At 38.1% G+C, this 26367-nt stretch overlaps 2 protein-coding genes across 2 annotated transcripts in view; one reads left to right on the top strand and one right to left on the bottom strand.

The window, feature by feature from the left end:
- PLPPR5 (phospholipid phosphatase related 5) overlaps nucleotides 1-26367 on the top strand; it is a 232761-nt gene that overhangs the window by 79057 nt on the left and 127337 nt on the right. The window contains exon 4 of the mRNA XM_056355538.1: nucleotides 21676-21847. Coding sequence (XP_056211513.1) covers nucleotides 21845-21847 — 3 coding nt within the window. The 5' untranslated portion in view covers nucleotides 21676-21844. The remainder of the gene's footprint in view (nucleotides 1-21675; nucleotides 21848-26367) is intronic.
- PLPPR4 (phospholipid phosphatase related 4) overlaps nucleotides 13951-26367 on the bottom strand; it is a 32951-nt gene continuing 20534 nt past the window's right edge. The window contains exons 5-7 of the mRNA XM_056355530.1: nucleotides 22166-22223; nucleotides 20732-20905; nucleotides 13951-18742 (exon numbers count right to left, since the gene is read on the bottom strand). Of these exons, the coding sequence (XP_056211505.1) occupies nucleotides 17405-18742; nucleotides 20732-20905; nucleotides 22166-22223 (1570 nt within the window). The 3' untranslated portion in view covers nucleotides 13951-17404. The remainder of the gene's footprint in view (nucleotides 18743-20731; nucleotides 20906-22165; nucleotides 22224-26367) is intronic.

The following is a 26367-nucleotide window of genomic DNA, read 5'->3' as shown; positions in this document are numbered from 1 at the left end:
AAAAGCTGTTTCCTTTGACTTCACTGGACTTTGAATCAGACCTTTGATACAGATTTACCTTCTTATATTTTGAGATTTGAGTATTTCCACATGTTCTCTCAGTACTTATGGTTTCATTCTTATGGCTGGAGTGGTTGGTGTTCATTTAGCACAGCCAAATTAGTGTGAGTCAAACCCAGATGCCTAAGAGTGGAACCATGTTTTTAAAAGAGCGGACTCCTACCCTTCTACTTGACCCATGTCAAATGACTCGAGCAAGAGGAAGAAACATTTTGTACTTCTGAATTTTAATGTTTAATGTTTCTTTATTGTGTATTGGCTTTTGTAATTCTTAAATTCCATCTGATAGAGATGACAAATAGTTTTGTTTCCCAGCTGACAATTTCTTCATTGTTTCTAATTTAAAACCCTGAGTACTTTATGCATAAAATAGAATTAAAAATCCTTTCTTTAAGTGACAGCTTTAAAAGCTTCCAGAAATTTGAAAATAGAAATAGTGCATCTGAGTTTAATAAGCATAACCCAAGAGAAGTAGAATAAAAATGTAATTGCATAATAATTATTACTGCTTAGTAGATATCTATGGCACAGTAACCCCTAGAAATCCCAACAAGGCTCATGGACTCATACAAATATAAGACAGACTGCTCATACTTGCTTAGAAACTACAGACTTAACTGCAAAGGGATCTTTACACCAAAGTTTCTGTGCCTTGGCAGAGTCCTTGCCTATGTACAGAGTTCCTGTGGTGGAAATCCAGCTGCTGGGTCAGTTTCATGGCTCATAGAGCAAATCCAAGTGCAAATGTAAGGCTTGAAACAGACAAATCAAATGCAGATAACTCTGGTGAGTTAAGCAATACTAATGAGCAATACCAAAATACTTGCCATGTGATGCACCTATGTATTATAATTACTTGAATGGGAAATTAGTCTCTACCTGTCTGATGCTTCAGATGCTGCTGCTTGTCTTACTGTACTTCAGTGCTCATTCTCTCATATGTTTGTGTCTCACTGCATAATGTTGAATATATTTTATTTAATTTTTCTATGCCATAAATGCCAGAGCTAAACATTTGTTTCATGGGTGTTGCTTTTGCAAGCAACCTAGACTTGAAGATGTACAGCTTTCTGTCAAATCTATGTTCCTATGAGTTTTTTATTGCTGTGGTTCTTTTTTTTGCCTTTCTTTGTCCCAGTCTAGGGTTTTAAGCTGGTGGATTTCTTGCAAGTGTCACAGGAAGAGGGATTAGTGAAAAGAAAGATGAGGCTAAATCCAGAAGTTTCTGCCCAGTTAGCTTGTTTTTTACCTCTTTATATTTTAATGATTGTTTTAGGTTGAAAGGAGTTAATATTTTTAGAATTTTCATCAAAAAGGAAAATTTCTTTGCAGAAAAAGTTGCCCTTCAAACTTTTATCATGTGCCAATATCTTTCTGCACTGCCAGTTAAAGCTGCTGTTCTCTTCTCTGTATAGCAGGTTATAGTGACTTCTTCAGCAGAATTCAGAACTCTGAATTAGGTAAGCTCCCTAAGGCTTTTCAGTATTAGCTGGTGATCTGCTGTGGTTAGTTCTGCATCTCTTCTATTTTTTTTAATTGGAAGAGTGAAAACCACCATTAAGTTGATGAGTAATGGCTTAAAAATCATGGAAGGTCATCAAATAATTTTGCTAGAGCAGTGCTCTGAAGACGCAATATGCTATAGGCTTTGCTATGTGGAATTTGTCTGTTTTCATATGTGGCAATGTGCTCCTATCAGGCAGTGTGCCCTCTGTGAGTTCAGAACTGGCTTGATTTGTGTGAAGCTGTCAGTATCATAGACAGTACAGATTTTCTTTGGTGTTTTTATTTCTAGGGTTTAGGTAGAATGAGTGTAGGGATGCAGAGTTACACTGTGATGCTCCAGGGCAGACAGGTATTTAGGTAGTTACTTTGGTAAGTATTAAGCTTTCATTCTTTTGAAGGAGTATGTAGACTTCAAGATTTCTTCCACTGGGGAGCACTGGTGCAAATAGGGGAACCTTTCTGCCATCACTGAGTAGGAATGGGTATTGTGGCAGAGATCTCCAATACCAATACCACAATGAAGTCAGGGCTGAAGCGAGGAAGTAACATTCAGATTGGTGCTAAAATTAGCAAATGTGGGATAGAGATGGCAAGTCTGTAATTCTCTGTAAATAATTTAATCTTGAAGTAATGTCTTCTGTCTGAAAATAGTTAATTGGCTATTTTACAGCAGCAGACTAACCTATGCAGAAATAGATCAGTTTGGATTTTTTTACTTTGGGATAAGTGACTCTATACTCATATCTGTATGCTGAAATTAGAGTATCTAGACTCTTAATTAAATGTATCCTGGATAATTTTCCACCTTTTGGCTTTCTCAGAAGGGGTTTAGAAACATAAGATGGGACTTGCTAATATAAGTGAAAGAACAGATGAAATTCTAGTTAAGTAAAACTGGCTGGAGTTACTAGCTCTTAGCTAAGGGGAAAATCAGTGCAGTGCAGGCCAGGCTTGGGGACCTCTTATAGCCAGTTGGCACTAAGTAGATATTGAGAGTCTTGTTCAGCACTCCACATAAAGACCTTAAAACAGCTGAAAAAAGTCATGCCAGGGGCTGTATTTTGGGGTTATTTTTATAACCAGAGATACTAACAAAGTAAAGGTTTTGCTGTTGAAGGATCGTAATTGCAATAATTGCAATAACCTTATATAGAAGTCCAGGACTGACTCCTAAATGGGAGACTGGCTTTGGAACAGAAAATTTGGAACACAGAGATAAACCAGCCTTTGAGCTGCTTATGAAGAAATGGATGGGAAGTCTATTTCAGCTTGGTAGATGTCAACATTCTCCCTCACTTTAAAACTAAATTTTAGGGCAAATTATGTGTAATAAGTCCTATTTTGAGTTTGAAACTGTATTTAAGAAAGGTGATTTAACTCCTCTAGAAGTCTGCAGGCAGACTACTTGGGCAAAATCATACTTGTCCCTTTAACAGTAACATGCTTATGGCTGAAGTATTCCTCTGCCTTTGCCTGTACAAAGTAAAATGGAAATACCACTACAAAAACTAGTACGGAATAAAAAGACAGAACTAACCAGTTATAGGCAGTAATATGGCATCCAAGAACAGGTCTCTGTCACAGAATCTTGATTACATCAGTGTGGGCGTAATTATATAAGTATTTCCATAGACTGCAATAATGTTACTTACATGTACAGATATTTGGTCTGTTGGGCTGCTGCTGGAGTGGCTCCTGTACAAAGATTGCATCTGGGCTTTTGGCTTTATTGTAAGACAGTGATGGGGATTTTAACACATGCCACTTTTGTATAAGATCTGTATGTTTGGCCTAGTGCTGTAAAAATACAGGTTTGGGGGTCCTGAGAGCATTAACGTTCAGCTGTGCCCTTCTGTTACTGATGGAACAAAGTGAGGTCGAATTTATTCAATAGGATTTTTCCCAATTTTCATGTTCTCCCTCCCCAAAATAGCAGTTATGGCCTATGTCCCCAGGACCAGAAACTATTAGCCAAGTAATTAATAACAGCGGCTGTCAATGACACAAAAAGTTAGTAAATAATGTTCTCAAGGACGATACCGTTTAGTTCTGAGAGCAAATTGAACCAGTTTGTCTTTTTATCTTTGTTGCTTTCTTTCCATTGATGTGGAAACACTGACCATTTTATAGCTGAAATTCCTTTGCAGTGTCTGCCTCATTCCGAGCACTGAAACTTGGACTTCACTGTCCTTCCTCCTTCCTGTAAAGTAACTTCCTTTTCTTCGTTCTTGCTGAACCAGTTATACAACCAACCGCCCCCTTTCTTCTATCGTGAGCCATGTATTCTCCTTGGTCATTCTGGGATGCCAAGTTACCTGTGCCTGCCACCTGTCATCGCGTTTGTTCATGTCCAGGCTGACCTTGCAGGTTTCCCATGCAGTCAGCTATATTGTCTCCTTCTCTGCTCTTTTCTAGTATTTCCACAGTTGAAGTATATTAGCTGTTTCAAGTCTGTATCCTTGAAGGACAAGGGAACAAAACCAGGCCAGAGTCCTCTTAAAAATGCCTGTGCAAAAGCTCCTGTTGCTGAATTCACAGTACCCAGCACAGTGAATCTTAGAAACCTGTATTCTATTGACAAGTTATGTGTTATTTCAGCTCAAACTTCATAAGCATGTAACAGAAGCCACTAAAATGTGAAAGGAGGAAATCCTGGAATGCAGATTTTTTTTTTCAGTGTAGCTTGATGCTGTTCTCATTTATTTCAGTGGCTTTAGATCAGGCCCTATTGCTAATTTCTGTTCCATTCAGTTTCCCTGGTAACGTTTTATTTTTAGCATCATTATTCTTCAGAGATCTGGCATGGAGGGTTCATTTTGAATGTGAAGTATTATAATTTTATTTTAAATGTTTCATCTCAGCGGCAAAAATAGAAGAAAAAACAACCCTACGCCGTTCCACAAAATATCTATAAATATCTGAAAAATGTGGCCATATCACATAGTTAAAACCTTTATTACTTTTTTTTTGCCTCATGGCTTCAGTGGAAGAATTTTGGAAGACAAGTTGTTATGCATTCCTGTATTTTTAAATCTTTTAAAAAGCATTATGCTTTTGTACACTAGAGGTGTGTTATTCTGGTTTTTCAGATCTGCTATCATAGCAGGCTCCAAACTGTCAGCAGCACAGTGATTCTAAAAATAATTGGTCTGGTGGAAAAGAAGAAATAGTTCTCTCATTCATCTCCTGCACTAGTCACCTTCTCTCTCTGCAAATGGGCGGGACAGAGCAAAGAAGCTGTGGAGATGGTATCTGTTTCCATTTCTAGACTCTATTTAATGGCATATACTTGTATAGTCACCCAACTGCCTTGCCTAAAAATTTCTTCAGTCTCTTTAAGGAAAGGGACTAGCTGAAATTCTTAGTTGGGAGACTTGAGCAATCACTATATAATGGGATTATATGGAAGTTGCAGAATTTTTTTTGTTATTTTCTCCAATGTTACCTGCTTGTCCATTTGAAATAGACAGATGACTGACTAAAGAGCAAGGGTAACAGTTGGTAAGAAAATCTGGGGTTTGTATGTTGATTTAATTAATTAATTATCAACCATTTTAACTCTCTGTCTCAACCGAAGACAGTGGCCAGCCTCCATGACAAAAAGCAATGCTTGAGAATTTAGGCTGAATTTAGTGGGAATGAAAATAACTCTACTAAACATTAACAGAGTGAAGAAGTAAAAAACCCCATACAAATACCAGCCCCCCACCCCCCAAATCCTATGTCAATATGATGCTTAGAGTTCAGTGATACTACCCCACTAATAAAGAGAAAAATGTAAATCAACATTTCAAAGCTTTCAGGATTTTTCAAGGTAGTTTGGATTTAGAGTGCAATTTGCCCATTAACAGATTGAGGACTTTCTGATTATGTCTTTCATTCAAGTTGCATAGGAAAGACGTTCTGTCAGAATTTATCAGCAGATGAATAATTATTTATCCTCTTATGTAGGGTCCTATTTATAGTATTTGTCAAGCAAGTTCTCTCCTAGGGAGGAATTACAATGTGAGCACTAGATGGTGTGATGAAAGCCTTCGCATACCTCAGGCTTTGTAATTTCCTTTTATCCGAAATAATTGCTATAATAAGACATAAGGTCTATAAAGCTTTTAGGGTTTTAACTGAAAGTCCTGTGCTATTCAGAAGATGCTTTGGTTATAAGCAGATGCTTCTATTTTCCAGCAATCCTAAAATCAAGGCTTTTCTATAAATGAAAAAGAACCCCTGATTTTCTCTGTTGCTAGGGAAATTGTAAGAGAAATAATCCTTCCTCTTCCTTGAAGAAATGGCCAATTCATGTCATAAAATGTGTCATTCTCAGTATTTTTTAGCTTCGTAGCTTCATCTGTCCAAACAATCTTGCCTAAGTCTGAGATAAGATAGTTTGACAAGACTTAGATGCTAATTGGGCCAATAAGATCTCATCACTGTCTCTTGAGAGGTTAGGTTAAATGATGAGAAAGTGGCTAGTTATGGCCCATCCCAGCTGCCATACCCAAGAGTAGTGCTAATGGGAGTTGATGGGTTGCTTTCTGCCAAATTTAGTGTGTTCTCTTCACGCAGACACGTTTTTTTTGCTTCTTACAGTGAGCAGGAATGAAAGGCTTTCTAAAAGAAGGAATTACTGGAGCTTACGTAGTACAAAGGCTTATACAAATTGCCTGTCAGTCAATTGGATTTGATGGGCAGGAAAGACAGATTGGTGAGAAAGGGTTAGGACATTTGCTAAGTTCCAGCTAGAACATTTCTCATTTTGAGGTTTTGAATTTTAACACTGAGGGGAAAGCTGACATGCTGCTGCTTTCATCTGTTAGTGTGGGTTAATAATTAGTTCCTGCTTGCATTGATGATTTTGTTAGTGCTGATTGCTTGATCTGCTTTGGAAGACACTCTCCTGTTTTGAAAGATACATGTGATGGGTACTGCACATTATTTGCACTTCCCTTCTGTATAAACTTTTTGCCCTTTCTTACTAGGGAGATAAGGAATAGAGAGCATTAAAAATAGATACCTTGAAGCAGTATCAGCCTGCCAGAAGTGTGTGTCAGATTTTGTTTCTGTAGAGAATGGGGCATAATGCTGCTAGTGATTCATACTGCCAATGCAGTAAGGCCCAATACTGTCTCAGGGGGCTGTAGTACAGCAGTTTATGTTGGGTTATGCAGTACTTTCCCTGGTGTCCTGACTGTTAGTACATAAATGCTTGGCAGAGATTAGCATCTAGGGCCACTTTTTGACAAATATATTATGGCCATCTATATAGGTTACAATCACTGTCTTTCTCACTGTGTTGACAAACACAGGGAGAGATTGTGCTTCCCAGAGCATGTGCAATCTAAGAAAAAAGTAATGATACAGTAAAAAGAAAAAATGGGTAAACACCACCTATTGTATGGAGATGTAGTTTTTGTGTGAAAAGAAGGGAAGGTACTAGGACATGGCATCAGTGCTATGGTGAAGAGTACTACATACTATAAAATTTAAGAAATACCTGGATTTCCACTTTTCTAAGAGCACTAAAGGCAAATGGAAGAAACTGGAGACAGCAAAGGTTTCCAGACCTCGTTGTCTTCCCTTCTTGTCCTTCTTCTATTGCTTGTCAGCAATTTCCATGCTGGTTAATCACTGACACCTGCTACTACTACTGCCCCAGGTTTGTTATTTCCCAAGATTTCATTGCTAACAATTTTCAAAGCCTGAAGCCTCACACAGACTACTTATGCTGGAACAAGTAGTCAGAACTGTGCTGAGCCTGTATGAATCTACATGTTCCATGTAGTCATACAAAGGATAGTCATCTGATTTCTTACTGGCAGTTATCAAATAATTCTGGTGATTTCAAGGGAACATTTCTTTTTATTTTTTTAATATTTTAGAAATTAATTTAATCCATCCATCAGTGTGACAGTATACATTTTCCCCATATTTATGTGGTTCCAGTCAGTTCAGTGGAATTCACATCCTGAGAACACTGAGTGGTTATGTTACCTAACATACAGAGCTGCAGAAATGTTTAACATTCACTATGGTAGTTAAAGGAACTTGTTCATTATAACTGGGTCTTCACCTGTTTTGTGGGGGTTTTTTTAAGGTGATGTGGATGACAGTTTGAAAAGAAATAGCATACAATATACAAACCATCTGTCCATTTGTCTCACCTTCTTAATTAGTACTCATTACTCTGGTATATACAAAGCACTCTCAAGGTGTAGAAACAAGGCCAACCCAAATGCAAGAGCTTTTTTTTCATAAGGTTCCTTTTAGGCAGTTAGAAACAGGAGACTCATAGATTTCAACTTTGTGTTCAGTGCAGAGACAATATATTCAATAGAGATGTGGCATAGTATGTTCTCAGAGACCAACACCGCTGAGCCAAAAGGCAGTCTTTTTCTCAGCAAGGTGAAGAGACCCCAGAATCAACTGGATGCTCAGCAAAATGTCTAAAAATGCATATTGGTTCCATATTTGGAAAGTATATGTCTTCTTAAAGAGACATAGATTGAAAGTACTTTCAACACTTTCATGCTTAACGTGATAGATCTGTGATACTCATATCCAGAGGCTTCTGCTTGCATAGGTTGTTCTGTGGTATTGGTACTAGAGATGTGTAAAAGCTGCAAATATCTGAACTGCTGGATTAATAGCTTCTTAATTTAGTTGAATTTCCTGTTCTGAAAGGATGAAAGATCTTTTCATTAATGCAGGAAAAAAATTACTGCAGTTTATATAAGGTCAATTCATGATTTTTGATACAAAGCAGCATTACTATGTAAGCTGCCGCCACTGAGTACCATTATGCGGTGAAATCCATGTAGGAGTGCATTCAAATGGAACACCTTATTTTGGTCTCACAGAAGAGAGACTGAATAATTCAGTCTGAATTCAGTAAAACTGAATAATTTTCAAACATATTATTTTTTTTCCATTTAAGTAATATCATCAGAATTCTACCAGGAACTGGCAGCACTGAGTAAAGATTAATACAGTTGCAGGAGATTATAACATCTACCAAATGTCATCTTTGTGCCCCAAATACAATACACATAACAGATATTATGTCTCACCCTGTAAATTATCCTACTAATTTGTTTCATGTAGTCAAATCCTTTTAAGGAAGCGAGAATCAGGTGGGCTCAGAATTCAATGTATCAGCTATATATCAATGCTAAACTGTCTCTGGATAATCTAATGCTGCATGGTGCCATAATTTTAAAGCAGAAATATTTGTGCTTCACTATAGAATTATGAATAATGGGATACTGGCTGCACAGAAATAACATTGGAGCCTTGAACTGTTGTCATTATCATTTTTTTCTAAAAGTAAACTTTAAAGTCAAGCTTCTGCAGTGATTTTGACAGTGGCTTATTTTTATTTGTTCAGAAAGTTCATTGATTCCACATAAAGCAGTTGCACTTCAGGTGAAACAGGCTGGTAAGTCTTTACAAGACTGGCTATAGCAGAAGATGAGATGTGCAGTGTTGCAGTATATGGTTCTGGCAGTTGGATTCCTTATATACAAGAAAGTACCATTGATTGGAATAAGAGAAATGGCCTTGCATTAGAAATGTAGAATGTGAACTTCAGTCTGTGGGAAACGGGCACAAAAACTGCACAAGTAAAGCACCCTGTCACTGCTATAAGGGTATTGCCTAGATAAGAAATGAAGGATCAGGCATTATAGCTTTTTTCTTTTTTTCATTTTTCTGAGGATGCAAAGCACTCTGGACATCAGATTAAAGCTTCTGAGTGATATCTAATCCTTAATTTCTTAGAGTTTTTCTTGTCCAGTTTTCCACTAGTTATTAAGTCCTGGTAGAAAATATGGCAAGTCTGTGCAGATACGTTGCATTATAGATAATAATTGATCATCATGTACCTGTTTCAGATTTTAAGTTACAGAACAAAACAGGTTAGAGGCAGTTCATGGAACACTGCTGATCCATGGTTTGTCCTTAGTGTAGCAATGATGCAGTATATCCAGCATCTACATTTGTTTCTACGGCAGCAGATCTCCTGCCAGGTGTCTCTACAGGTTTCCCTTTATAGCAATATACACTATAACACTGCTTAAAGACACACAACTGCTACTGCCCAGCTCACCATTCTTGCTAAAAATCCACTCTGTGAGCTTGACCTGGCAATATTCTCCTCTCACGAGTTCTGAAATATTTTGGTTGTGTTAGTTCCATGGACAGTGTTAAATTAGCTAGTCTTCTTCCTTTAATTTTCCAAATTTTAAACCTTGAATCTCATAAAGTATTAATATAGATTTTGTATCACTTCACAGATTAAAATAAGCTGTCATCAGTTCCTTCGGTTCCTCCCCTGCCCCCTCCCAATGGCAAGAGTTTGAGGAGCTTTTTAAACTAGGCACATTTTGTATCTTAACTATGGAGGCAATGAATTGTTTTACAGTGACCCAGTCTTCAGTTATTTGATGAATAATTGAAAAGGGACTAAGAAAGCACTGATTGTACTAATTATCTGCCTACTCTGCTTGATAAACATGACATACAAATTTACAAATTATGATTTTGTGCTTAAATGATGCTTAAACTTCCATTTTGGAAAAAACAGATTTTCTCCTGACTCATTGTTAGAACTTTCTACCAGCTAATTTTCTTTTCTTGGGTAAATTATAAGATTTTTTTTCTTTCCTTTTGCTACCTTGTGCCTGAATTCTTCTACTTGTGTCATAAAAAAGGTTAGTGAAAGGAGGAGTCTTTCATAAATCTAATAAAAAATTAAAACATTTTAAGAAACCTCTTCCAATGGTCTTAGTTTAGCAGATTAGACAAATCTGCAATCTGTTAGGTGTTCAGAGCTCACAGGGCTTTTGTGCTGTATTACCAAGCAGAATGTGATATATAGAGTCTTAGCTGTCCTGCTCACTTGAACAACATGCTTCTCTTCCATTTTCCTGCTCATTATTAAAATGTGGAAGCCTCATTGTCTCTGGTAGTAACCATGGCATTCATTGGGCGCCAGACCCATCGTAGTTCTCAGGAAACTAAAACCTAGAAGTGGCCGAAGCCTGCAACTGTTCCCTTACCAGGTTGGCACGCTCTCAGTGTTAAGCGATACAGGTTGCTGGAACAACTTCTGTGAAAACTCCTCTCTCTGACAAGAGTGAACATAATTGTCTCAGGCCATACAAAAAGATAAGTACCAGAGAAGACTGCAACTGATATCGTCCAGAGATTTTAGCTAAAATTTTTTTGAGCCTGGGAACAAATTTTCAGCCCTTGATGATGCTCTACTGAAAAAGTGTACACCTGGTACTCTGCTAAGTATCCACACCTCTTCCAGTCTAAAGCAAATAAGTTCCAGGGTGACTGTCCCTCAGGGCAAATTATGTAGCTCAGGCAATGAACAACATGTGAATATGTATATGAAAGGGCACCAAAAGAATGCTTACTGAGGACTCTGATAAACATAGGCTGTGCTAATTGAAAAACAACATTATAGCTAGTTTTTGGGAAAATTAAAATATAGGTATTGTTTAATACCTAATTTATGTATGTTATAATAATAGCTATAATACCTAATTTATATAATATAAATATAATAATTTATATTATGTTGTCATATACTTTACAGGTGAAAATAAGCAAAGCTATTGATCCCAATTGTGTGGTGTTATTCTCATAGCAGAGCTAGTTTTCTGGCTCCAGTACAGTGTAGAAACAGACATTGTAATCCGGCTTGAAGCAGGACCAGAAATAGGTAAAGAATCAAATTCTGTTGATTACATTACACCCAGATATGCTCGTCTCCTCTGAATGATTTGGTGAGAGAGCAGAGCTTTCCCTTATGCATCATTTAGTAGCTGCAGAGACTTGACAGATCCACAAATCCCCATGACTCTCATCACTGGAAAATGTAATACAGGTGGAAAAAGCTGAATGACAGTTGGCCTTTGAAGGTAGGGAGATTTTTCTGGGAGGAAAATAAAAAGAAGAAAAAAAGGAAAAAAAAAGTGTTGGGGTTTTTTTTTTTCTTTCTTCAAAAGTAAGAGGTGCTTTCTAGGTCTGAGCAGACTTGCTTGAGTTCTGGATGGTTTCTTAGCTGTTACTTTTTTTGTAGCAAATCTATGCTGGTAAAGCCATGGAATGTGCAAGTTTGCTATTATCTTTCATGGCAAAACCACTCGAGGAACAGATTTCTTCCATGGGAGGTATAACCAAATGATGTCTTCATGCATATTTGGAATGCCTGGAGAGATTATTGCAGACAAAGCAGGAAAATTTTAGAGAGAGTATTTGCAGCCTTGCCACAATTTGTTTCTCAATTTAAATAATCTGGTTAGCTTTCTCTTTCTAAAGCCTGGCTTGAACACATTAACTTTGTTTTAGGAGTGCATGTGTAGGCACATCTATGCAGCTGGGGAGTTCCCTTACTTTCGTTTTGAATGTGCAGTATGGGCACACTTGTTAATTTTGTCCAATGCTTGATACATTCTGTGCTATCAGGTTTGTGAAGACATTTTACTCACAATTTTATGAGCCAGTATTGCCTTTAAAATGTTCCTGCCAAATTAGCTGTGCACTGATCTGTCATATAAAAGGTCTTCATAAATCTATACCAAACTGATTACGGTATAATTATGGCTTCTTATATCAAGACCTCTGAAGCTCTTTTAAAATGCAGCACAAAATAGATTTAAGTTTCAGTTTAATCCTTCATACTTTTGAAAACTCCTTTGTATGATTAGATACAGTCATCAATCTGGATCAGTGAGCTCTTAATTTAGTGACAGTGTTGCTGTAGCCAGAATGGTCTGAGAGTAAGACAAGGTTTGCCATAGAGGTAATTTCTCATCTTAGACAAAGTTTTATAATAGAACCTTTACATCAATGGTACCTTTCAGAGGGGGACTTCATTTTTTAGCCTAACTTTTAGATGTTTGAAATGTGCCTATTAAAATGTTTGAACTAATTGTCTAGGTCCCTCTGTAGTCCATGGAAGCGGCCATTCCCAGAGGAGAACTCATCAGATTTGTATTAGATGTCACCTTTCAGCAGTCATACCCTAACAGGATCTGTTTTACTCTTGCACTCGTTCCTAGTGTCTCTCTGAGCCATACCTGGGCTGTTGCTGCCTGTAGCTTTCCCAGGCTACCAATACATGTCCTAGAGGGTGGGACACCATAACCTTGGTCCCCAGCCCTCACGCTTCACACAGATTCATTCAAGACAGTCTACTGCTGTGGCTGCCACACTAGCATCTGCTGCTGGCCAAAGGAGAGGCCTCTCCTGGAACCAGCTACTCATGCAGTGGGGTCAGGACATTCTTCAGCCCCACCCACAAGCAGACAGCTCCTTCAGTCGCCACAGAGGGAGCAGTATCACTGTTTTCCAATTCTCTTTTGCCTGAGGGCCCCCATCTTAAATGGTCAGGAAGGTCCTGGGACAGGAATTACCAAATGACCCAGATCTGCATCACAGCTTGGGGTGGCAAAAGTCAACCCCAGCATGCCTTCACTGGGAGTATGGCACATGTATGATGTTGTACCACTCAGCAGCGTGGTGCCTGGCTGCAGCCAGCAGTGCCATCAGCTGCCCAGTCCCTCCACCACCCCAGTCGAGGCAGGTCACCTGCTAGGACACACAACTACAAAGTGGCAGCCTGCACAAAGGCCCAGGCACGTGTGCTGGAAAGCTGCTTGGAGTCACTTTGCTTTGCTGCTGTGCATTGCAAAGCCCTACTAGTCCCTGTGGTCCTTATTATGCCATTGGCAATGTCCATGCTTGCCTCAGTTACAGCAGTGTCTTCCATCCCGGGCACCTGCATCCCTGCTGTTGCCCTGTTATCAGCGTGTTTCAAGACAGGCTTGGAAACAATGTTTGCTGTTGACATCCCTTGTGTGGATTCTAGATAAGACAGTGCTTTTGACAGTGTGCTGCTACACATAACGTTTTTCACTATTGCCAGCAAAAGGTGTATGTCACCTGATGACTCCTGCATCCTAACTTCCTTCCCTGAAGAGAGCCGTTCCTCTCAGATTTGCTCCTGGTATTTGCCCTGTTCTCATTCACAAATCCAAGGTGGGCCTTACCACATCTGGCAGCTCTACCCAACACTAGCAAGGTGGCTTAGAGGCATTACAGGCTTAGCAATGCAGCTGGTCCTGCAGAATGATCTAGCAGAAGTGTCCTCACATGGCCTAAACATCCCAACTTACTTGCTTTCTTTTTTTGTAAAATGTTTTTTGGATAGAGACAAGCTTGTTTGGACACTGCTCCTCATGACTTCTTACAACTACACAAGGTCTTGAGGTTTCCCACTGATGAACACTTTTACATGTCATGAGATAGCTAACATTGAAAAATAATTTGGTGGGGAAAGAAACTTTGCTTCACCACAGAGAGGACTGAACATCAATGAAGAATTTTATCTTTATTTTCATGATGTTAGCACAATAAACTCACACAGTAGCATTGATCTGTACTTATTTAACAAAATACATTTATAGCAATTTACAAATTTTTTTCCATTTGAAAACATTGCATAACATTTTATTAAACACAATACTTTATATAGAGAATTCTCATTTAAAAACATATTTTATTTTTGAGTATTTTCTTTTCTCAGTAAAGCACAGCCTAACAAAGAAATTCGTGCCTGTTAGCAAGTAAGAAAATCAGAACACTAAGAAGATGTCACCTGTCAATTTATTTGATTAATTTTAAATTAAGGTATCAGTGGAATGTAAACAAAGAGTAATTTTACAAAAGGCTCGTTATCAAATATACATGCAGAGGTCTGAGTTCCAATGTATATATTATTACATTTCTGCTCTCTAACGTAATATAATTTGATAAGCCATTATTAAAAACAGTAGCCTTTGGCACTTTGAGTAAAAAAGAATATATCAATATTTATGTAAAGAACACAATTTCAATGATTACACAAGAGCTTTAAAATCTTTTGTTAAGAAATAGGAAACCTTAGGAAAAATATCACACTGCACTTGAAATAATGCAGCAAGTTTTAGAGTAATAAAAGCAACACATATGCCAATATATATCTGACTAAAACCAAGGAATAAAGAACAAACACTCCCACCAGGAATCCCGCTGTTTCCAAAACAGCCAAATTGCCAGAGGGAACATTTTCTAATCTTTGCTTTATTGCCATTATTCTGCATTTCAATTTTCCTTTATTTCCAGGTTCATCTACTTATGTTCTTTTTCCCTGCACTTACAAACTAACAAACGATTGCATCTTATTTCCCTGCATTGATAGGCCAACAGTGATTGTGTCTTACCCATTCCTTTAAAGCTAATCCTACCTGCTTTATCATGTACCTAGACTAAACTAAATCCAAAGGGTTTTGTTCATGACTATCCAAGTGTTTGTAATTCCTAGGAGTCTTGTACAAAATTTTATATTAAATACCAAGGACTAAAGATTCATCCTTTTAAAAAGAAAAAGCACATCCTGACTTGTAAATACTAGAGTCTGAGATCATATTTCTAAAAAATTACTCTTTTTTTTTTTTTTTTTTTTTTTCTTTTCCCCTGGCATCTATGATTATTTTTCCCAGCTCATGTACCTTAAAGTGTGTCTTCAACATATTGTGCCTTTAACATACACAATATGCTGCAACCCTACTGGTTAGCTTCTTACATGTAACCTGCAGAATACTTCCTCCCAATCATCAAATATATGATGGGGTCATCTTCTATTACTAGCAGGAAAAGAGTGGTCATTTCCCTATGGACCAACGCTCTTCCACAGCACTGGGTGATAGGTAGGTGAGGGAAGCATTGCTTGACAGGGTTGGCTGACAGCACTAACTAAGCCTGGAGCACCTGTATAACTGGGAAGGTATATAAAGCTTTCTATTGACGCTGAATCCCTTCTTCTACACAGATTAGCAAAAAACATCCTCATGCTTCTGAAATTACTTGGGATTGGTGTTGGATTTTGGATTTTGTTTTGGTTTTGAGGTTTTTGGGGGGTGGGGTTTTTGGTTTTTTTTTTGGTTTGTGTGTGTTGTGCTATTTTATTTTCTTGGGATGAGATGATTCTCCTTTCTACTTCCTACTTGGCTGGGGTAGGGTACACTTTTCCTCAGAGTACTGTGGGGTAGGGTCTGTAGACAGGTTCTGGCTACGTAGTATGTATCTGACACTCTAAATCAGAAGAGGACTTAGAGCAAACACTCATCTCAAGAAGCCAGAGAACAGACCTAATCTGATACTACTTAGTGAGGAGATTGCTAAACTATTCCCTCCCCCTCCTAGCAGGGGAGCTGGGAGGTGTCTAATAGTAATTCTCTTTCAGGTGGAAGTAATCTAGGAGAGAATGCAGAGCTGCACTGGGCAAGCACTGCTCCTGGCTTCCTCTATGGTTTAAGTTAAGTCAGAACCAAATGTAATGAGGCATTTCTTCTAGCATGCCCAGGACATGCTATGTTTATTCCTTTCAGAGCTTATCCTTTCAACAATTTTTTGGCAACAGAGATTTTTAGCAGGCAAGTTCTTTTGTTATATTTGAAGCTCAATTTGCTAAAATAATTCATGCTCTCTCAGGTGCAGAGACCCTTCATATTCTTAAGTGGCAGCGGTGGGGAAAAATATCATGCTTAAGAAGGCTCTGGAAGGTGTGTCAAGGGAGGTGACCAGTAGCAGTGGCACAATGTAACACTCATTCAGTGATTCTGCAATACCAAGGCATTCAATTTTTAAAGCAAAGCATAAATCCTCTAAATGATGGTGACTGGGGTGAAACTTGTGATTGTTCTTGTGGCATACTAAGCAAGTGAGGTGAATGACTGCTTCTAAGTGTGAGCTATGACATTAATTACTGTCTCCTTGGAAGCTGGTCAGGAAAGTGGCCATTTATTTGTATTTACTCATGGCTCACCTTTCACTTTTGCACATCTTGCAGTTATTGGTGTCCTGCATTGTATGGTTAAAAACCAATAGAAAAATTGAAGGGTTGCTGAAGGACAGAATAAGAGGTTTAAAAATGTAAAATCTGGATTACTTGTAGCACTTTAAAAGACCCCTTAAAAACATAATTTAAAATAATTCTACAAGTTAGCCCACTAAGAAGCAGCCTCTTCATTAGTAGCACCTGTTCTTAAACAAAAGTTGAGCAGTAGCAGCAAAACTATTCAAAATAGTTATTCCATTCTAATGGAATGTCACCCACATATTTTTTGTTGCAGTAGACATCTTAAAGAACTACACAAAACCTTTGCAATCTTTGAATGTGACAGATCCACTATAACAAAGCTGTAAATATTTCCTACGCTAAATGAATGCAGCCAGCATCATCATAGTATTAGCGATATTACTTTTAAAGTAACTGCACATCAATACATCATGTGTTTGTAGAGTCTAATAAGTATGCGATTTTTCAAAACATGTAAAGTTATCATCAGCACCATCCTGTATTAAAGATTTGGTGCAAATTCTGCAAAGGTGAATATATACCACTGATACAGCCTTTGCTGTGAAAAAATCAGTCAATTTTGGACACATATAAAATAAAAAGTTGGCACATTCAGGAAATAAAGTGTCTGTGTTCAAGACCATTGTTTTGATTGACATCATCACCCTCAGATAAACATTTTGAGTCTGAAGAAACAAGTTGCATGAAAATTTTTCACATTAATTAGGTTCTGGCATTGTGCTTTTCCCCCCACCACATGCTTTCCACAGGCTTACACACTTTGCACATCAGCAGTATTCAACAACAGTTGAGCTGTTAGTCAATAATTTGGCACATCAAAGGTAAATATCAGCTCAAAACAAAGAGAGCAGAACCTGTGTCGAGGTGTGATTGCTTTGTGGTGGTATGGACCAGCTGATATGTCTCCTCTCATTCCTTATATGCTCGTGTGGGGGATGTGCCTTTATAGAAGATGTTTCTGGTGTTCTCTGGACTGCTTCCTCTCTCAGGGATTAAAATGATGTTACCTTTTCTTCGAAGTGTTGAGTCCCGGCTAGAAGAAATAGAAAGAGTCTCTGAGCCAATCTCACTTCCCTCCACTGGCGTGACTCTTATTGTAGTGATTCCATGGTGGTGATGCTCACTGTTATCTATGTTGCTCCTTTTCCTGTCACCTGACCCATAACTGTCTTTTAACGAGTCACAGCTTTCAGAGTCTCTGTTAAGATCATTTAGCTCATATGTCTGACGAAGGGTGACTTTTTCAGGACCTTTCCATTTCCATGACCCACTTCCTTCACCTTCTGATGGCATCTGAATTACAGGTCTGTTATTTTCTGGATGGGCCTCAACTCTGACAATGCTACTTGGCTCATGGTCTGTCAAGGTTTTATATCTGATGGCTCCTGTACAGGTGACTGTGCTCCCCTCTGAACTCTTTGGACTGCCCTGAAGCACTCCTTGTTGCTTAGACATGGCTATTACTTGCATGATTCTTGGCTGGCTATTGCTTCTACATGCAACACTCTTCTCAGCAGCTTTTAGCCATTTAGCTCTAGCTGAACTGCTTTTGGGTGATGTGTTGATGTTCTCCTGAGTCTCTTCAGGAATATGCACTAGCTGGGATGAGCCAGGACGTGACTGAATAGAGACCCTTGGCCCGCCAGAAAGACCTGAGTTGTTACAACCTGGTACACTGCCAGGTTGAATTTTCAGGTATTGGCTAGTGGGGCCATGATGATCACCGTTTACACCCACTCTGGAGGGTTCTGAGCTTGACCTCATTTCAATAGCCCTTGGTGGTGACTGGCCAGATTCAGTCTCTATTACTTGCAGTGACAATTTTCGACTTTCATTCTTGTTCTTCCACTGGGAAAGCAGCTGTTTGGAACGGGCAGAATCCATTGATGCATGTATTGTTGCATTTCGTCTTGCTGGATCTTCCAAGGATGGTGTGTTGACCCTCGGCAAAGTGTTGCTGAAAGTAACCATATTTTCCTTTCCCATTGGGCTTCGTGGTGTTATTATTTCTACATCAGCATTCGCTCTCTTGATATTGGTCAGAGACCCTGATTCTCTGTGGTTTCTATTCAGGATACTTTCTGTACGGTGAGAGACAATGCCATCACTGCTGCTACCATTTTTACCTGGCAGGATTCTGTTGGCATCTTGACTGAGGTCTGTCAAAGACCTTAGCGGTTCTCTGTGAAAATTTGGGTGAAACACATTCTCGTCACTTGGTAAGAAGTTCCCCACAGCATACAAGCCCTGGTATTTGAACAGAAGCATCAACAATCAGTTATGGAAAAAAGGGACATTTTAAGGTATTTTAATTATATTCTTCTGCCTTTAAATAAGTATTGAGTGATAGAATTAGTCCAGCTTAATTGGCAGGGTATGCTCACTTTCCTTCCCTCACCAGTATATCCTTATTCCAAATTCTGTCCTCAAACTGGTACATCTAGAGATGTATGAAGTAGTCCCAGCAGGATAACTAGGGCACATAGTTCACAGCAGTAAATAGTTGAGGAATTTAGCCTCCTTCAGTTTTCTTCTTTTTATAAAGCAACAGATACAGCTGAAGAAAGAATGTTCTGTTACGAAAATAACAAAATAAATGTTTGCAGTCTTCTCCATTTTACAGCTACATTGCTGTCTGCTCTGATTTACTGAATCTTTTACAGCTTGAACTGTTCTCTGCTCTGTGATTCTGCCCTTTCTACTGCATAATAATGATGTAATACAATATCTACATGATAGAACAATTTATCAACTTTAAATCAATTGCTTTCCAAGATGTGCAGAACTGTAACAGGATTTAGTTACACAACATTTTCTTATTCAGCACTCACTGTAAAATGCTGTCATTTTAAAAGGACTCTACCGAGAAAGGATATTCCATGAAAGGGTCAAGTGCCTGGCTCAATCACTTAGGTTACTTGTTCTTTACACTCCTTTCAGAGTTATTTGTAGTTTCATGTTATTTCTCCTCCCCTTCCTCTTATTTGTGTGTAGTTTTCAGGGCAGATTTACTGGATACTGTGTATCCAGGACAATGTACTCTCTGATGTATGTTGTCATGCAACACTATATGGAGGAGACCTAACAAAGAGCATACTTGTTTGTGGATTTCAATCATGGGAACAACAGCTCCATTTATGAGAATCTACAACAGCTTAATCATTTGAAATAATATTCTTAACAAAGTGCCTTTCTGCTCACAGTGCAATCATAGAAACTGATTTTAGTAGCTTGTGCGATTTCTATTATCCATCCTAGTTGCTGTTTTTCCATTTTTCCCCTGGTCACCTTTGTAGACCATCTGCATGTACCTTATCTCATCACACAAAAAAGGGGGATACAACATGAACTTATTTTAGGATTATACTAAAATTAATCATTGATTTCTTGGGGGTCAGAATCATCCCACTGGCTATTAAAAGCACCTTCTGTTCACCTGCACACACTGGAGCAAAAATACTGTCAGTAGAAGTTCCTGATTGCTCACAGGCACCTGGGTTGGCACTGTGCTGAACAGCTAATGCAGCAACAGTCGTGTTGGAGATATAAAGAGCAGCAAGCAAAAGCAAATGGTTGGTGACCTTCCTACTGACAGATGCAAACAGGCCTATCCTACATACTCCCTTACAGGACCCTTCCAAGTTGCTCCATCTGTTTCAGCCCCGTACAGAGGAAAAGCATGGGAATAACCTGCCTTGTGCATCCCATATCCCATCCATAATTTCCCCAAGAGCTCTAGAGTATCACAAGGGTGTAATATTGCCTTTGATTTCTTGCAGGTTCAGCAATTTACTCACCTGAGTAGCTGCATATTAATTCAAGCATTTTTTTGAGATCATAAAGCTAACATTGGCAAATAAACTCAGGCTGGCAATAAATACCAATTAATCCAATATTTTTCCTGTGTTTTGGTTGTTAAGTGTGGTGTAGAAAAGATTAGCATCTTTAAGTATTTAATGAAGCACATAATGTTAGAGCTGTTTCTGTATACAATGCCAGATGATCATATACCACTTCAGGCACTGTTATTGCACTTCAAATTTAAATACATATTTGCTTTTCCCTGTTTACTTTTAAAGTGATTACCCCTAACATCATCCTTTTCAACACATTTTGACTATATTTTTAATTATAGCATGTGACCATGATGAAAGGTTTTCATAAAAAATACCAGTACTTTTACAGCCTTATCATTTTTATTTGCTAAAACTTTAACTACATGCATATTTTATTTACCAAATAGAGAGCAATTCCTCCTCCTATGAGAAAGCCACAGTAAACATCAACTGGATGATTCTTATACTGGGTGATACGAGTCAGACCACATATAATTCCACAGATGATAAAAGCAAAGACCAAGAGTGGTTTCAGAAGTTTTGAGGAGTCTGTTAACGTAGAATTGAAGTACATCTTGAAAAAAGAAAGAAATGAAGAAGCAGTTGAAGAAACTTAAATTTACCTAAGAGGACATTAATTTCTCATATTCAAAGTTTCTTTCACACATAAATCACTATTACACAGTAATATTGCAAATAATCAGTTTAATTTTATTTTACAGCTCTGTTAAAATTTGCTTGCTTGCTATAGAAAAATCTGAAATCACAAGGAATGGATTTCCAGAAATACAGGCAGGCATTGCTTATTGACATCAGTTAGGACAGGGATTTTATACCTAAATACTGTTCACAGTCAGAGCCTAAATGCTCTGTAAATGTGACTAAGGAGCCACTGCTTCTGAAATATAGAAGCCAGCTGTCATGCCAGATGAAAGCAATAACCTGTTGTAACAAAAGCTACCACCCCAGATGCTTTAGAGAGCCATTTCTCAACAGGGGGCCATGATGTCAGGGAGGTCACAATAATTAAGTGGAGGTGGTTTATCAGTATTATTCTAAATTTTGGCCTTTCACTGGGCAGAATAAATACTGGCAAGCTCCTAGTACATGCACAATTCCATTATGTAATTTGATTAATTGTTATTTTTTTCCTCTGATTTTCACAGCATGAGTGATGGAATTCAGTTTTTTTAAAAACCTCAAGTAAGTGGTCACTCATACAAACATTGTAGCCCATACTGAATAAATGTCATTGGTCAAATGTGGAAAATCAGCTGTGATCATTGCAGCATGTCCTACAATTCTCTGCTGGTTACTGATGGTTTTTATTCACTTGCTTTGCAGTAGCACCTTGGAGGCCTCTGGAAGTCATTGTGCCAGTTCATCCATACTGCAATTCTATGGAGGTCAAATGAAACTACACCACATAAATGTTTGTTCCTTAATGCCTCAAGTTTAAAAGCAGCGAGTCAAGTGAATACAGCAATAAAGAAAAGGCAGAAGGTTAATTTGAATGGTAAGTTATAATATCACCCTGTAAGACAGATAAGCATGGCATTTTATATGTGAATAATATGAGGCATCAAATATACCTTAACATTACACTTTCTATTGCTTCTTAACAAAGGACATAAAGCAGTTTAATCTTTTCTGTGTTCTTAATAGAGCTGCTTTTATTTTAGCTGTTAGTAGTTTTATTTTGCTTTAAGGCTAGGAGGATAGAAACTTACATCTATACGGGATATCCAGGCAACACATCACTTTACAATATATAGCAAATTACTTTCTAACTTGAGTTTTATATAAATGAAAATGAACAGAGTTGGTTACTCACCGAAATGTACACTGCTGCAAAGGCTGCCAGGGTGGCATGTTGAGAAGGGAATGACTTTCTGCCAAGGAAGGACACTCAAATTATGTTTCTCAGTTCAAATACACTGCGCTAGTGTTCACTTCAAAAAAACACTGGGTGGACAGTCATTTAATTTCTAAATTTCTCTTCTATAATCTTGAGAAAGGACCAATGTTAATGAAATGCCTTCATTTTGAAGTAAATATTTAGCCTGAAATTCTTTTTGCGTACTAAGAAAAGTGTACTGAGAGAACAGTGTCAACAAACTAAAGACTGAATGCTTGATTGAGAGAAATATGTATATATTTATTTCTATAAATAAATTTCCATAATAACTTTTCAGTAAGTACATAATTATACAACTTATTTAATGCCTGAAGTTTAATCTTCTTATTATTCTCACTGAATTCACTTTGACTCTCTTCAGAGTAAGGACTCATACACTTTGATAATCAGGCCCTAACTTCAGCAGCTGAATTCATCATCTTTGTGCCCCTGCTTTGTTGCTTTAATAATGGGAGGGTAACGTTATTCTTGGAGGGAGGCAAGCTACATCTTTATTTGCTATGTCTTCAAGTTTGTTTTTTAGATTTCAGCACTTTGTAACATGATAGGATGGAGCACAAGAACTGGGGAGGGCATTTGAAGAGTTACTGGGCCCCTCCTTTTCTGAAGCCCAGAACAAAAGGGTAAATGAAAATATGTCCAAACTGTGTGAGACAGTGGGGAATATCAGGTCTATTCTGAAAATTGCTGGGGGCCTTCTGCTGCCATTGAAAATATGGGGACTTGGATGATACAGATTGGGTCTTGAGTCACAAACTACAGATAAGAAAACTAAAAGTGACAGCTTAGCTTCTACTTCTCTGACCAGGAAAAGGAGGTTTTGTGTAAGTAGCAGCTACACAGAACAATCACATAAGGCCCTCTAACATTTTAGTATTATCCCTCTTATAGAACCATGTCAATCCTCTAAAAACAACAAAAGAAAATTGACGGGAACTTGAAGGAGAGATTTTTACACAGCAGAGGGAAAAATTTAGCTGGGGGTGGCTTCAGCTGTTTTATGGTGGACATGTAGTTCATAGCTTGTAGAAGACCTAAAAACTTCTGAGCTCTAGAAGTGAGTAAGATGCAGTGAAGATGTATAACAGTTTTTATCTGTGCATTTATCCCCTTAAAATGGCATGGACATGCAATGTAATGTGCTGGCTGTCTTGGGGAAGACGGGTATGTCTATCTTGCAGCATCTTTTCACCTGAGAAAGCTCAGCTTGGGGTAAATACTTGAACAGTCATTCAGCTTCACAGATGGGTCTTGCCACCCTAACTGGGCTCCATGTACAGCCATTTTCCTAGTAGCACCTGAGTTAGTTTAAAACAGGAAAGATTGAAACACAGTCCTTTACCTTTAGACAAAGACATTTTTCTGCAAAGCAGCAGAGTCTACTGTCTAAATTTCTTTCCTGCACGTTTTGCCTTGTCTGCTCTAAATGATTCATTAGCAATTAAATGTGTGCATGTAGTTCAGAGTGAATGCCATGCTGCTGACCTGAATTTGAGCCCATGGCTCCAGGAGGTTCATGACTTTAGCCAAGATGAAATCGGTGTGAGTCCTTTTTCACTTCTAAAGACAGACCTACATTCTTCTTCTCCTCCCTCCCCCCAAACCTGAACAAACCTTTCTCAAATAGTATCCCTGGGGAACAGTTGTCACGGTTGAGGACAGGAGGATAAAGATATGAAAAAAATTTGAAATGTTTATAATGGCTAATCAGCTCCTTTAGTCTGTGCAGGTTTTAGTGGAAGCATAAAACTGCTTACAGTTTCTGTGGAGCTACTGTATAGATTTGATTCTATGAACTTTAGTATCACTCAGAACTTAACCTTAATTTGATGGCATTTTTATAGTATATAAGGTGTGCCACCATGCTACAGTCAATTTTCTCTTTATTTTCTATTCATATGCTTTCAGGGCAAGCACAGCATGTTACAGACTAAGTGCACGCTGTGTATTCTCTAATGGTGTACTCTCTAATGGTGACACTGCTTTTGTTCCTTTATTTGTTATCTTTTAATCTAAAATGAAAATAATCCAACCTGAAAATATGTAGCCTTTTTGTATGGCTCTGTATTGAAAAGGTGAACAAAGGTCTCAAAGAAAACGTGTCCTGAACTGGGATGACAGTGTATCACACTAAATGCTCATGCAAGAGGATGTGTAAAGGGAGAACAACAATGAGAAAGAGTCATGCTGAGTGAGAGAGTGTCATACTGAGAACATCAGAAATTATAGAGGATAGCGAACTCACTGGAAATCTGAACTCAAATGACTGAAAAGGCTCTTTGAAGATATAGAGGAATAAGGAAACCACTGGATATTTGGGGATGTTGCAGAAAATGGTTTCATATAATCAGCTGGACAATTTTGTGTTCTTCTCTATACTTTTCATAGTGGGGTCTTGAGGCAAATTTCTGCAGCCAAAGTTTGTGGGAAGTACAAATAAAAAGTGAAGGCGATTAGCAATCTCAGAAGAACAAGTCCCTTACAAGCTGATATTATTGAGGACAAATTGACCTCCTGGGCTGGAGAACTTATGGTATAACTCCTATAGTAGATGACTGAAGGAAGTATTGAACCAGTAGCAAGTGCTGATTGCTTTGGTAAAGTTGAGACAGGCATAAGTAAGCAACAATTTAATAAAGGAAAAAGGCAATAAAATTGAATTAAGGAGAAACTGGAGGTGGTGCCAGAATATTATAAATCACCAAATGTATCCTCTGTAATGGGAATAAATTTGAGATATTAATATATGGTCATCTTCCTAAAGAAACAGAAACACGCAAAACCTGATTGCTTAGTCTTAATATATTACAACTAATTTTTCTGGTTTTTTGGAAGTGAAGATATTTAAATTTAGGAGTGATCAGTGGCTTTGGAATGGCTAAAGATAGTCAATTCAAAGAAGTTATCATCATCATCACCTCCAATACGAAATGAATGAGATGTAATCATGAAAATTTTTCTGCTTGCTGACATGCAAAGCTACCCCGATTTCCCTGGGATGCCATGTAGGTGCAAGACATTGCTTGCAAACATCAGGCTTCAATGGCACTATCCCAGTAACAGCAAATGGTGATGGGAAAAGACAGTGAGGTGAAGGCTGATATAGTAATTCTGGTTATGCCTTTCACCACAATTATTGACACCAAATTATTTTTGCCAAACAGAGCTACAATTCTTCATTCCAGCTCTGGATCATGCCCACATATATAACTTGAAAAGATACGGCAAGTTAATCAATGCTAATTACGAGCCTTAGCCCACTAGATATATTTAAGACCAAGTACATCAAATAACTGAGGGTCTTTAAACATCAGTAAAATTGGTTTGTCCCAGTGAAAGGAGACAGGTGACGAGATTTGCTGGATGATACTTACAAAGTGAATGACTTCATGATTCCCAAGTGTGTCAACCATCGAAATTAATGGAAAAGCAAACAAACTGGGGGAAAGGTGCCTTAGTACATAGACAGAACATTTTAATAATATCTATGCAGCAAAAATGTAATGCCATGAGGCATAAAGTTAAAACAGAAGCTAGCATCTGGGGCTGCATACAGAACAAGAAAGGAGTACAAAGCTTTAGTGAAGTGGGTGTGTCAGAAGTAACATAGCTTCATGTCTGCTAAGCAGGTACACAGAGAAATTATGCAGCCGAGTCAGAGACAGAAATTGTAGTCATTTCAAGCATTCTATAATATTGCTGTAACTTTTTGAGGGAGGAGGAAGTTTTAAAAAGCACTAAAATTTTGAAGGATTGCAAAACATTCAAATATTCAATGACTAACAGGCAATAAAGGTTAACCTGGTGTGGCAAAGATACAGAAGACAACTGAAGTTGTATTCAGTGAAGAGCTTCATGATTTTTCAGTAGGGTAGTGCTTATATTTAGGGACACCTCATGAAGTCCTTGAACTAACTAGTAGCAGATGTATTGCAACAGTACAACTTACTGACTTATACCTTCAGATTGCTTGTTTAAATATATGACCTTTCATCAGTTATTGAATTACCGTTGTTTTATCACACTTAAGTTGTTTAAAATAAGATACATAGTCTTGACTGATATGCATGTCCAAAACTTGCTAATATAAACATATAAATTTCTCTCCTGGCTGTCTA

The sequence above is a fragment of the Falco biarmicus genome, chromosome 11, assembly GCF_023638135.1.
Source record: "Falco biarmicus isolate bFalBia1 chromosome 11, bFalBia1.pri, whole genome shotgun sequence".
NCBI classification, from domain to species: Eukaryota; Metazoa; Chordata; class Aves; order Falconiformes; family Falconidae; genus Falco; species Falco biarmicus.
The sequence above is the reverse complement of the archived record's forward strand: the minus strand, read 5'-3'. Positions and strand labels throughout refer to the sequence as shown.